Source organism: Zeugodacus cucurbitae, chromosome 2 (assembly GCF_028554725.1).
Source record: "Zeugodacus cucurbitae isolate PBARC_wt_2022May chromosome 2, idZeuCucr1.2, whole genome shotgun sequence".
In the NCBI taxonomy this organism is placed as follows: Eukaryota; Metazoa; Arthropoda; class Insecta; order Diptera; family Tephritidae; genus Zeugodacus; species Zeugodacus cucurbitae.
In genome coordinates, this window is record NC_071667.1 from 77,279,990 (window position 1) to 77,292,620 (window position 12,631).

Consider the following 12,631-nt stretch of genomic DNA (forward strand, 5'->3'; position numbering starts at 1 on the left):
TAGATGACTAGTTGATGGGTCATAGATTGGTGTTTTGTTTATATGGGCACGACCATAGCTTATTGATAGATGGGATCAAACCAGTAGAAAGGTTAATATTCGATTAAAAACAAAGAGCCCTTGGATTAACGTAGTTTTAAATATACGCCATTTGCGCACATATATTACATATAATTATTTATTTGAATATCAGCGTGATTTTGAGTGTGATTATATAGGTAATACACATTCACTTATTTCTACAATAACTTTACAAGCACTTTAACAAATACTAATTACTTTTCTTATATAGTCATATATGTAATCAAGCTGAGAATTATATATTAACATAATGGAAGAGAATTAAAATGAAAATTCGAAATATGATGGATCGACCATCAAAAACTGCAATACTAGACCTGCCATGGGATTGGCATGGCGCTTGCAACGTATTAATGCTTCGAAATACATATACACATATAAATGGAATGCATAGATGGCAGCAAAAGTTTATTCCAACGAATTGAGCGTCAATAACTGCTTGAGCACCTTTGTTTGTGATGTTTCGCGTATCTCTCCAGCTAAAAACATTTCGTCGACTACCGTGTACACTTTGTAGAAGTTGAAGACTAGATCCAGCTCACATACATTATGAAAATATTCATTTAGAACTTCTACGAAATTGTGTATCGCTTCAAGATAACACAGGTTATTGTCGTTGACATCAACGCATATGCAGAAATAAAGACCGGCATAGCGGCGGTACACAATCTTAAAGTTTCGAAACTGAAAAGAAGAAAATAATTATAGTTGTTGTTCCTTGGTTGGAAAACCTTCAAATTGGTTTAACGATTTTGCACTGCATTTCACGGCAATAATGCAAAGTATTTTATTATTAATACTTACCTCCACAAAGTTGGTATGCTTTGCATCTCTTACAGTCACCACTGCATGAACCTCTTCAATCAGTTTTTGCTTTTCGTCATCATCAAAATTCATATACCACTTGGCTAAACGCGTCTTGCCAGCACGATTTTGTATTAGAATAAAACGAATCTGTCAAATGAATATAGTAAATGGTTAAACCACAAAGCTAGTGCAACGCCCACAATTTTCTCACCATCTTTTTCAAATTCTTGCTTTTTGATCTATTATTCCCAGCAAGTAAGCAAATTGGACAAAATTATGATAATGAATTTCACTGATATTTTTTTTGTATCATTACAGCAATTCAGAGTTGCGTACCCATAATTTTTCAGGGATACTTCTAATTTTAGTATTACTACAAACTTCTTGCTATCCGTGTACGTCATCATACGCTTTAACGTAATGAGACATTAAAGTTATGTACTTAATTGCTTCTTATATTTTCACGTCTATATATAATCTATAAATGACTGGAAATTGAAATAATTATTTGCGTGCTCCGTTTTACATAATTTCCTGAAAAAGTACAGTTGCTTTAAATGATAAACAACATAACGTAAACGTCGATAAACAATAGATATTAGCCAATCGCAAATAGGAGTGACTACACATTTTGTATGGGGTTGACTATCGAAATAACTATCGATAATATTACATCACTAATAACATATGATCACTGCAACCGAATTGCATGGTTTACTTCTTTTGAAACCATGTAAAATATGATCGATCGTATTGTTTTTACACAACAACCTATTTATTTTAGAGTATTTTGAAACGCTCAAAGTGACAGTCGCTTTACTTGAAAATACAGGGATAATGTTATCAATGTTAAATCGGTATATATCTCGTGGCCTGAGCCCAAAGCTATGGGCCAGAAGTTATACAGCAGTTGTGGATGCCCAACAGGAATTGGCACTAAAGGAAAACTGTATACTAGTGGACGAGCATGATAAAGCGATTGGTTATAGTAGCAAAGAAGACTGCCATCGTGTAAATAAGGAAACGGGCGATATAAGATTACATCGCGCATTTAGTGTATTCTTATTCAATTCAAAGGGAGAGATGTTGGTACAGCGACGATCGAAGCATAAGGTAGCATTGAAAGTGCACATTTTTATTTGTTGTATTTACATGGGATTAGCAAACGGTTAAATAATAAACTATTTTTTAGATCACATTTCCCGATACATATACGAATGCTTGTTGTAGTCATCCACTACACGATATTGACTTAGAACGCGAGGAATCGAATGCAATTGGCATAAGAAGAGCTGCTCAACGACGCCTCAGTTATGAGTTGGGTATACCACAAGAACAAATTCTGCCAGAATCTTTTAATTATTTAACGCGAATACATTACAAAGATTGCGGCGACGGCGTGTGGGGTGAACACGAAATCGATTATATACTATTTCTGCAGAAAGACGTTGACCTAAATCCCAATGAGAATGAAGTCAGTGAAGTGCGTTACATTAAACGTAATGAAATTGATGCAGCTGTGACGAAATTCAATGCACCACTCACACCGTGGTTTAAACTTATTCTGCGTAGTAAACTCAAAGAATGGTGGGATAATTTGCATAACTTAAATCCGTATGTGGACACAAATGCCATACACCGCTTTTCGCGTTAAATTGTGTTCGTATACATAGGAGAACTTGTTCACAAGCACCAGCACCATTTTCGTTTATGATAATTAGTTTTGTTATTAAAATTCTGGAAAATATTAAAGCATTGGTTACGGGCCAACTTTACAATTTCTATCGTTTTATATATAATATAAAACACAAAAAAAAAATGCACACACATATATTTATGAAGACTGGCTTGCATTTCTAAACGAATTTCATATGGTGGCGTGACATTTTTCACAGTTAATTGAAGGGCGTTTATAATGTGCGGTTTATTATTACACTCATCTCGAATGTCTTCAATCGATGTATAATAAATATATAAGATGCAACTGTTCAATTGTTCATTGCATAAAAGAAATTATAGTCATTCATTAGGTGCATATGGTTATACCAAAGAGGTCAAGCGCCCAAATGGTAATACCAAAGAGTTTTTATAAAAAAAAGTGTAGTAGTTGGAAGTGGTTATTTTGATTTTACGAAAATATAAGAAAAAACAAGAGCGATAAATCACTTTTCAGTTTTTTTATTTTGATTTATGTTTGTATGTATACATTTTGTATTTGTTTATGTATATTTATGTAAATAACAATAAAGTACAATAGTTTAGTAAAACGATCACATTTACCGTGTTACTTTCATCTATTCACCAGTGTGTTGCCATGCACATTGCTTTTGACTTACAACTATGTTTATGTATGTTTGTATGTATGTGTGTTATTAGTTGGCGTAGCACAATAAACATTCCGTAGCACAACAACAAATATCAAACAAAATGAATAATAAATATTTACAAGTATTGGCGTAAAAAAAATCTCTTATATAATAGTAAAATAAATATATATATATATGTATGTTTGTATGAAAGTGAAGTCAAGTAAGCTGCAGCTTGACTTTTTGTTTTGTTTTTATTTTTTTTTTTTTGCTATAAGAAGCGCTCAAAGTGCTTTCTTTTTGCGTGTCTGCTGTTTGTTCAACAGTTTTAAATAATTTAATAATGTATGTGATGCGAACTCAAGTTGCCATTTTGTGGTATTTAATAAATATATTTTATTTGTATGTATTTAGATATTTTTTGAACGCATCTTAAACGTTTTGTATAACACTTTAATGAAGATATGTTGTCGTATATGCATATTATTTAAGCATTTTTTAAGCATACATATCACGGGACGGTGAAGTTTAAATGTGTGTAGCTAAATTTATTTGGGTTAGCACCCATTTTCCCGTTATTCGCGTTACATTATTCGCATTAAATTTTTAATAAATATTTTATAATTTTATGTTTTTTGTTGTGTTTACACTAACACTAAGGCGATTCAAATCATAGCATATTCGAACCAATCAGTTGGTTTAATGAGTATATTGTGGGTTTGCATGCGCTTTAAAAACACGTCGTTGTTAGTAAATACATATATGTATGTGTATAATAAATAGGTGTCGATTTCGTTAAAATTATATTGTTTTTAGCATATTTTGTCGTTTTTTGTTTATGTTATTTTTTTAATCGCCCAATTGGCGTTTTTCGCACTTCACTTAAGGCACTTTCGAAGTCTTGTAGTTCTTAGTTTATGTAGGAATTTAAGCAAAAAAACTATATTACCACGTATAAAATTTTGGCACTTTCGTTTTGAATTCCACACAATGCGCACACACGTTTTGTAAATGTTGCTGAAAAACGATGCATGCTTTCAATTGCTTTTCTTTACGCACTAAGCAATTTTATGACAGTCTACATAAGTGTAAAAATCACAGCCATTGGCATTTAGGATAGCCCAAAAAGCTTCAGTGCATTAAATGCAGTGGCTAAAGCTACTTCATCGGGCGTTTTCTTCATGAATGCAGCTATCATCTCGACTATGGCGGGCAAACTACAAGGTTCATTACGTTGAAAAGTACAGTACCTGTGGATGAAGATGAAGTCATATTCACTTTATCAATAATTAGAAATAATTTTTCTACCAACCTATGTAAATATAATAGTGAACGTTCTGTTATACCAGTCTTAACATGTTGCGGCAGCTTGGAAGCTCTAGTATTTGGATACATGAACGGTGAATCCGTTTCGACGAGCAGTCTATCTATAGGTAGGGTACCATTTTCTAAGAGTTTGCGCACTCCACTATCTGATTTGTCCTAAAATTTTTATATAAATAAATTCTATTATTATAAACACAAAACTAATATTTGTTAACCAGCAATTTAGTACCTTGCATAAATAACCAGTTAAACTAATGTAGAATCTTCTATTCAGATATTCGACTGCTTCGTCCGCGGTGCCCATGAAACCTCTTATGATCACGGGCGGTAAATTCTCAAACCTGCAAATGCAAAAACACAAATTATGAATAACACAAAAACAACAACAAATACATAAACAAACCCAAACATATTAAAAACACTTACTTGTCTAGTATGTCGAGTACATCTTGCTGCGCGGTGCGCTCATGTATCAGCAATGCTTTGTTTAATTGACAAGCCAAATGTATTTGCTTTTCAAATATCTCCTTTTGTGCCTCGGGCTCAGAGAAATCACGTTGATAGTCTAAGCCACAAGGTCCGATAGCAACGCATTCCTGCGAAGCCGCAATGTGTTCGAATTCGAACCAACTATTTGGTTCTTCGATAATTGATTTGGAGTCGTGTGGATGTATGCCAGCAGTCGAATAGATTATATCGGGATAAATGCGTGATAGACGCAGCGCTTCCTTGCTTGACTTCACCGATGTACCCGGAACCATAATTTTTTGCACACCTACAAAAGTAATAAAAATAAAATATTTAGTTAAAATGAAATAAACTGTGAAAGTAACGGCATTGACATTGTTTTTGTGTTTATCTGAAAAAACTTGCATTTTCATCAATAATATACAAAATCCCTGAACTAAGTCATCCCGCAAGACCTTAGAGGTCAAAATGTGTGCACATTCATATAAAAATAAATATTTTCTGTTTGTATGCGCATATTAATGGGTGTGTAAATATTTATATGCGTATACATACATAAAATAATACGTATGCTCATTGTCTGCTTCTTAGCTTAGAAGATCGCCACAATATCTACATACATGAAAACAGACAACGTTAATTGACAAAATATGTATGCGCATATGTGCATACGTTAAAAATATAATAAATATGTTAAATAGTACGTCATCCAGAAAAATACATATGTATGAATGCTAAATACCTGCATCTTTTGCGCGCTGTATAACTGATTCCAGATCACGGCTATATTTTTTGTTTGTTAAATTTGCGCCCGCATCAATCACTATGAGATTTTCGAAGCAATGCTTCATATCTACCAAATCCAAATCCACACCAACACCCAAACTGCCTGCGATGCTCAAACCAGCGCCAACGCTAGTATTGGCCGTAGAGGCAGTGCCAGCTATAGATTGTGCCATTATCGTATATGTTTTGTTATTTTGATTTTTTGTTTTTGTTTACTACTTCCAATAACTGCAATGATTAATCGTGTTATCTGTGACTCGAGTGGTGCTTGCACGTTGACACTTGACGAAAATAGGTATGACGAAATAACAATACAACAGCACACAGTGAAAATTCCTTTACAATATGCACATTAATTATGATGAATATCTTTGAAGAGTGTTGAAAATAAGGGCGTACGTCGTTGACGGCAGGTATTGTCACAATAATACAAGTGTTGTAATAAAACTTAAAAGTATCACACGCAAATGAAGCACCTTAAAAACGTTAGTTTTGTATGAAAATTAAATTAAAATTGTTATAGAAGTGTAGCACGACTGCTGGCAGCTGGCGGCCAAGAAATTTAGTAAAATACTAGAGTGGGCAGTGTTGCCAAGTGGGTGATGGGATTTTACACAACTATTAGGCAATCCTAAAAGCACACAGTGTGCTTAAATTAATAAATGAAAGTGAAAATGTTTAACTAAAGATTAATTAATTTTAATTTTAATTAAGAGTTTAAGAGAAGAAGAGGGAGGGCTGAAAGTTAGCTATAATAAAATCATAGAAAACGAAAATTGTGAAAATATAGTATAGTATTCGCTTTGAGTACTTATTTTTATAAACATTTATTAATATATTAAAGCACAGGGTGTACTAAAAATATATAAAATTTTTAAATTTGAAATGTAAGCTCTTTTGTGCGTTATATTGTTGGACATGTAATACAACAAGAATATAATGTTAACATAAAAATATTGTTTTTTAAGAGAAAAATAGTGATTTCTTTAATGAAATTTTTTAATACAACGTAAGGTGCCTCAGTATGATAGTTCAATATAACCATTAATCTTGAATTATCCGTTAATTTGCAAACGGACTTCCATCTCAGGAAACTGTAAACTGTACTGATCCTGTGAGAGATAAACAAATCAACTGTTTAGTTAACAGTTCGTTGACCCCTTTTGTGTTATTTCCTTATTCTTTTAATAAAAACGCAATTTCTCAACATTTCAAATATTTTTATTTATTTTTTTGTTTTCAATTTATTTGAGTATTTTTGTCTATTTAATTTAATGCAGTATGTTTTGTTTTTGGAATATCTAACGATGATAACTTCTTGAATACAGCATGGCAATAAAATCGGGTTTTTGAGTATTGTACGTATATTTCTCATATTTTATGTAGCTGTTTTTATTTTGTATTTTGTTTTGATATTTGATGTTTTCCTTTAACATGTACACAATGTTTATGACATACATATATATTCTGTGGAACATACAACAGTATATATTTGCATATATTTTTATTACTTTTATTTGCTTGAATTGCATTGACTTCAAAAACAGCTGATCCATACAAACAAAGTTTTTTTTTTTTAATTATTGGCGAAATAAATAATAAATGTGAGGGAGTAGGATTTTTATTTTTTAGTTTTATTTTTTATATCTATATTTATGTTTCATCGGTGACCGACCCACTATTGACTCATGCGTGCATTTTGGAAAATATTTTATATAAAATATTACTTACAATTAGCATGTTATAAATATTTATGTGAATTTTATTTATTTATTTATTAATATATAAGTATGTAAGTATGAGTTAGTTTGTTAGGTACATTTTTAAAATGTAATACTTGTTTTATTTTTTATTTTTGTTTTTACTTTGAATACGTGGTATGTGTGACGGTTTGCTTTCTCTTTTATATCAAACTTGTGATGTTTAAAAACTGTTTTTTATAACTAGTATGCCATATATTATATGTATGTGTTTGTTTGTATGTTTCTAGCTAGCTATTCCAGATATGAATATATTTATGTTGAATTCTCTGTCTCTTGCATTTGGTATGTAATTTTAGTTTAATTTTATGTTGCTTGTCTTGTATTTTATTGTATAACTCTATTTATGTAGTATATGTATTTATTTGACAGCTAATAGTTAATACTTTAAGTATTTGAATATGAACATACAAAAGCGGCTAAGTACAAATTTCTTTCTTTTCACATTCATACATATGTACGTCTCGTACTTCACTATATTTTTTTTCTATATATAAATGTGTATATGTAGTGTTGTTGTTTTTAGTTTATTTGGAGTATTTCTTCTATTTTTGTTTTGTTTTGATTAGCTCTATTAGTTAGTGTCTCTATTTACTTACTATATATGTATATATATTCTTATATTCTCTATGTAGATAATCTTTGGTATTTATTTCAAGTATTTGTATTTGTAGTTTTAGTATTTCTGCTGCTCTGTTGCTTCGTATGCCACGTACGCAACTACATTCCATCTAAGTATTTTTATAAAAATGTAGTTAAATAACTTTTATAAAACTTTGAACCATTTTTGTCGTTTATTATTTGCTATTGTATTTTGTGCCAAATGACAACGACAATTGCGTTTGCTGCCTTTGTTATACATATTGAAGTAGTTTATATATTAATTTAAGAGCACAAGCTTAAATAAATTAGATCACACATTTGTGGAATGCTAACATAACCTCACAAACCACTGATCATCTGAGCGCTAATTAACGACAGTTTCAGCTTTAATTTAATGATGAGGAAAAATCATTTCATTGTTGTCATTAAAATAATTGTGTTTAAAAATGTATTAGGAAACGGGAAAAAATGAAAAAAATGAAAAAAATTAAAAAAATATGCTACCTAATACTTACATACCCTAATGTGTGATCAAATTTATTCAAGTTTCACTATTTATTTACTAAGCATATCTAATATTTTGTTTTTATTTGTTTCTAAACAATCAATACTGGCGCAAATAAATTCTTGGATAAATGATTTTGCACCCTGCTGGAAAAATTAAAATATTTTCAAATTAAGTAGAAGTGTAAATAATAAAATCAACTAATGATTAAAAAAAATTGCGTGAAAAAAACGTATTAATATTACTTCTCAGTCCAAACAAACTAAAACTAATAAAATAAATTGTGATTCAATTAGAATTTGAAGATAGTTGAGCTCCTGAAATAACTCTTAACTAATTTTTCGAAAGTTTCGAAATTAGTGTTTCGAAAATCTCGATTTAAAAAAAATCGAAATTTAAAAAAGCAATGTTCCCAATTTAATAATTAAAAATATTTCAGATTAATAAATTAATTAAAAAATGAATAAAAAATTATATAATAATAAATAATTAGTAAATATATTAATCAAACAAATATAATTTTTCGAAAATTTCTTAAAAATATTATAAATAACAAAGTTCCCAATATTATAATTAATAATTATTAAAAATTAAGAAATAAAATAAATAATAAATAAAAAAATAATATAACAATAAATAATTAGTTAATATGTGAATGAAGCGAAAAATTAATTTTTCAAAAATTTCGAAACCAGATTTTCGAAAATTAGGAAATACTTTTTCGATTACTTCTTAAAATATTATAAGTGACAAACTTCTCAATTTTTTTAATAAATAATAATTTCAAATTAATAAATAAAATAAATAATAAATAAGAAAATCATTAAATAATATACCTTATAATAAACACGAATCAATATTCGTAATTAATTAATATTTGTATCAAACGAAAAATGAATTTGTTGTAAATATTCGATATTTTAGATTTTCGAAAATTTCTTAAAAATATTGTAAATAATAAAATACGCAATTTAATAAACCAGTTAGATTAGTTCAAATTTAGAAATTAAATAAATAATTACTTAGTATTTCAAACGAAATTTTCAAACAAAAAATTAATTTTTCGAAATTTTCGAATTTAGAAAAAATTAATTTTCGAACATTTCGAAATTTGTTTAATTCTATTTTATTTTAGGAAAATATTTCTTTGAAAATAATTTACAATTATTTCTCAGTTATCTCAAAGTTAATGTTACTAAAAAACAATTTATTCATTTTATTCAACAACAAATAATTGAAAAAAAAAACATTTCTGACCATTTTTCCCGCAGAATACATATAATTGTATTTTTCTGTGTTAGTGCATTCCAATTAGACTGTTTTTAATGTGTCTTAGCGCACTATGCTGGCTTTCCCTAAATGCGATACAAATTGAAAACAAATAATTTTGGCTAATTGGACTCATATTATATTATATTATATTTTATATAAATAATATAATTATTTTTTGATATACAAGCATATGAACTAATTTGATTAGCGCATTAACAATAAGTGTGAATAACAATAAGTGTGAATAACAAAATATTTATAAAATTTAAAATTATTTTTTTCTTGTATGGTTCGTTGAGTGTCAACTGAGGCTTAAAGCGAATTCGAAATGATTTTCATTATATTTTATTTCTCTATGCTTGATGCTGTGAATTTAATCCACACAAATACATATTAATTTATACATAAGTATCATAATATATGTAACTGCATCATATTTAAGTACTAAAAGTTGTTAACAAAACAATTCTATGTTTTATATGGACTATATATTGGTCACACACTGACAGTTAGTGTGTCTAGTTTTCAACGCTATATAAATATGTATGTATGTTTGTAGTAAATATAATAAATACATATTTTATGTTAATTCAACAATATTATGTATATATAAATATTTAATTTTCATTTTTTATTTTTATATTCTAAAGTATTAAATAATAATAATTTTTTTTTTATTTATTTTTTTTATCTATCTTCAATATTTTTTTTTCTAGAAATGCAAAAAATAATGTATGCTTTATTTATGTTGCCATAATTGATTGCATATTTATGTATGTTTGTATGAAATTGTTGCATAAAATTATTAACGCTTTACCAAAATCAATGCTCAATACATACATATAAATATATAAATATTAAGAATGTTTATGCCTTAATTATAATTAATTTTGCTGTTTAGTTAGTAGGTACATTGCATTTAGAACTCGGTGTATTTGAAATTTTACATATACAATACATACAAATATTGGACAGCTGTGATATACATATATACTACTGCTCAGCATTGTAAGTACATAATTATGTTGGTATGTTACTATGTATTTATTATACAGTGCTGGGCAAAAAAAAACCGGTCAGTATGAAAATTTTAATTATGATGCATATTCATTCAAGAAAAAAATGTAAATGAGGGTTTGTTTGTATTTGTAATAAGAGAAAAAATAAATTATTAGCAAAGAAAATTAAATGTTTTTAAATCAAATTTTAAATTTATGAATATTTTAAATTAAATTTTCAGGATCGAACTGTTTAAAATTCGGTCAAATTCATAAAAATTAGGGATATTCAACAAAATTGATCACAAAATCTATAAAAAAGGTAATATCAAAGTGAGTGTTTGTTTTTATTTTTTTAATTTTAGTCTATCTAATAGGAAATACCACAATCAATACTTTGTTGCGTTTCCTTTTGTCTTAATTGCTGACCTAATCCTTGCTTGTATGGACGAAATGACCTTTTTGGAGTGATCTGACCTCCATGTCTTCGTATCATCTATTCAAATACAGTTAGTTTTTTTGGTTCCTCGGCTTCTGTGCGCCAAACTGTTTGTTCATAATCGCTCACAGATTTTCGATCGGGCTTAAATCCTGAAATATTTAATAATACTATTTTTTTGCTAATAATTTATTTTATCTCTTGTTACAAATACAAACAATCGCTAATTAAAATTTTGTTCTTGTATAATATTTTAGCTCATAATTCAAATTTTAATACTGACCGGATTTTTTTGCCAACACTGTATTGTTTATATGTATGCTTGCGTGCATGTCATTTTTTTAATTTTTTTTATTTTTTAAGTGACATATTTTTTGTTGTTGTTGTAATCTGAAATTCGTTCAATACTTTTTTTGCTAAAATACTCATAAAAATACAAATTTTTATATTGCATATTTCATTATTATTAAATTTCATTGCTGTAATGCCACTGCATGGATGGGCGTGTGTGTGTGTGTGTGTGTGTGTGTGTGTGTGTGTGTATGTATGTATATCCGAAACTATCATATGAAACTCGTACAAAATTCATATCACCTAACAGTACTTAACATCATTATCAATATCTGCATCATAATTATCTTCAAAATTATCATATACAATAACAGCATATCATACTTATCTTCAACACCAACATCATCATTATCATCTTCAACTTCATAACCATCATCATTCTGATGCCCGCCCACAATTAAAAACTGTACTTATAGATTATACGCATCACTAACTAAGCCTAGACTAAACTATAGTGACATACAAATACACTCAATGCATCATTACAACTGTAAATATGTATGTACGTATGCATCTGGCCCTTAACACTTATGTACTTATACACCAACTACATACATACAATCATTACATAATACATACAAATACATATAAGAAATGTGCGTCCTGATTACAAATTTTGCTCTTCCTTTTGCTTCGTATTTCATTTGCTTACCGTTATGCTAACACACTACGTTTCGGATATGTATGTAAGTTACAGCGCCCGTTAGTACACCTACTCATGTACATATATGTATATGCATGTGTGTGTGTGTGGGTGTGTGGCGCGCTTTGTATTTAAGTTGTATGAAAACTTTAGTATAAATTGTAGTATTCTTTGTTGGTGTTGTTGTTATTTGTTTTTCATATATTTATATTATATATATAGCAATATTGTTCTATTGTTCTATCTTTCTATTTTTTATTTATTTTATTTGCTATTTTGTTTACTA

The 12,631-nt window shown here is 28.9% G+C and overlaps 3 protein-coding genes across 3 annotated transcripts; 1 reads left to right on the top strand and 2 right to left on the bottom strand.

The window, feature by feature from the left end:
- Positions 1–120: 120 nt before the first annotated feature.
- On the bottom strand, positions 121–1,258 carry LOC105211279 (AP-2 complex subunit sigma). Its single transcript, XM_011182624.2, has 3 exons — positions 1,100–1,258; positions 886–1,035; positions 121–765 (listed from the first exon to the last, which is right to left on the bottom strand). Exons 1-3 carry the CDS (start codon positions 1,100–1,102, stop codon positions 490–492), a joined length of 429 nt encoding a protein of 142 aa, XP_011180926.1. The 5' UTR covers positions 1,103–1,258; the 3' UTR covers positions 121–489.
- Positions 1,259–1,562: 304 nt separating this feature from the next.
- LOC105211277 (isopentenyl-diphosphate Delta-isomerase 1) lies at positions 1,563–3,159 on the top strand. The gene is made up of 2 exons (XM_011182621.3): positions 1,563–2,001; positions 2,081–3,159. Exons 1-2 carry the CDS (start codon positions 1,726–1,728, stop codon positions 2,540–2,542), a joined length of 738 nt encoding a protein of 245 aa, XP_011180923.1. The 5' UTR covers positions 1,563–1,725; the 3' UTR covers positions 2,543–3,159.
- Positions 3,160–3,434: 275 nt separating this feature from the next.
- LOC105211278 (3'-5' ssDNA/RNA exonuclease TatD) lies at positions 3,435–6,354 on the bottom strand. The gene is made up of 5 exons (XM_011182622.3): positions 5,731–6,354; positions 4,947–5,295; positions 4,750–4,861; positions 4,507–4,676; positions 3,435–4,444 (listed from the first exon to the last, which is right to left on the bottom strand). Exons 1-5 carry the CDS (start codon positions 5,945–5,947, stop codon positions 4,306–4,308), a joined length of 987 nt encoding a protein of 328 aa, XP_011180924.1. The 5' UTR covers positions 5,948–6,354; the 3' UTR covers positions 3,435–4,305.
- Between the last annotated feature and the right edge of the window lie 6,277 nt (positions 6,355–12,631).

Excerpts from the sequence above, each read along its gene's own strand:
- LOC105211279 (XM_011182624.2), bottom strand. Across the intron at positions 766-885 it reads AGCATACCAACTTTGTGGAG|TTTCGAAACTTTAAGATTGT; the intron begins GTAAGTATTAAT and ends TCTTCTTTTCAG.
- LOC105211277 (XM_011182621.3), top strand. The coding sequence starts at position 1,726 with ATGTTATCAATGTTAAATCGGTATATATCTCGTGGCCTGAGCCCAAAG. Across the intron at positions 2,002-2,080 it reads AGCGACGATCGAAGCATAAG|ATCACATTTCCCGATACATA; the intron begins GTAGCATTGAAA and ends ACTATTTTTTAG.
- LOC105211278 (XM_011182622.3), bottom strand. The coding sequence starts at position 5,947 with ATGGCACAATCTATAGCTGGCACTGCCTCTACGGCCAATACTAGCGTT. Across the intron at positions 5,296-5,730 it reads ACAGCGCGCAAAAGATGCAG|GTGTGCAAAAAATTATGGTT; the intron begins GTATTTAGCATT and ends TTACTTTTGTAG. Across the intron at positions 4,862-4,946 it reads GTACTCGACATACTAGACAA|GTTTGAGAATTTACCGCCCG; the intron begins GTAAGTGTTTTT and ends TTGCATTTGCAG.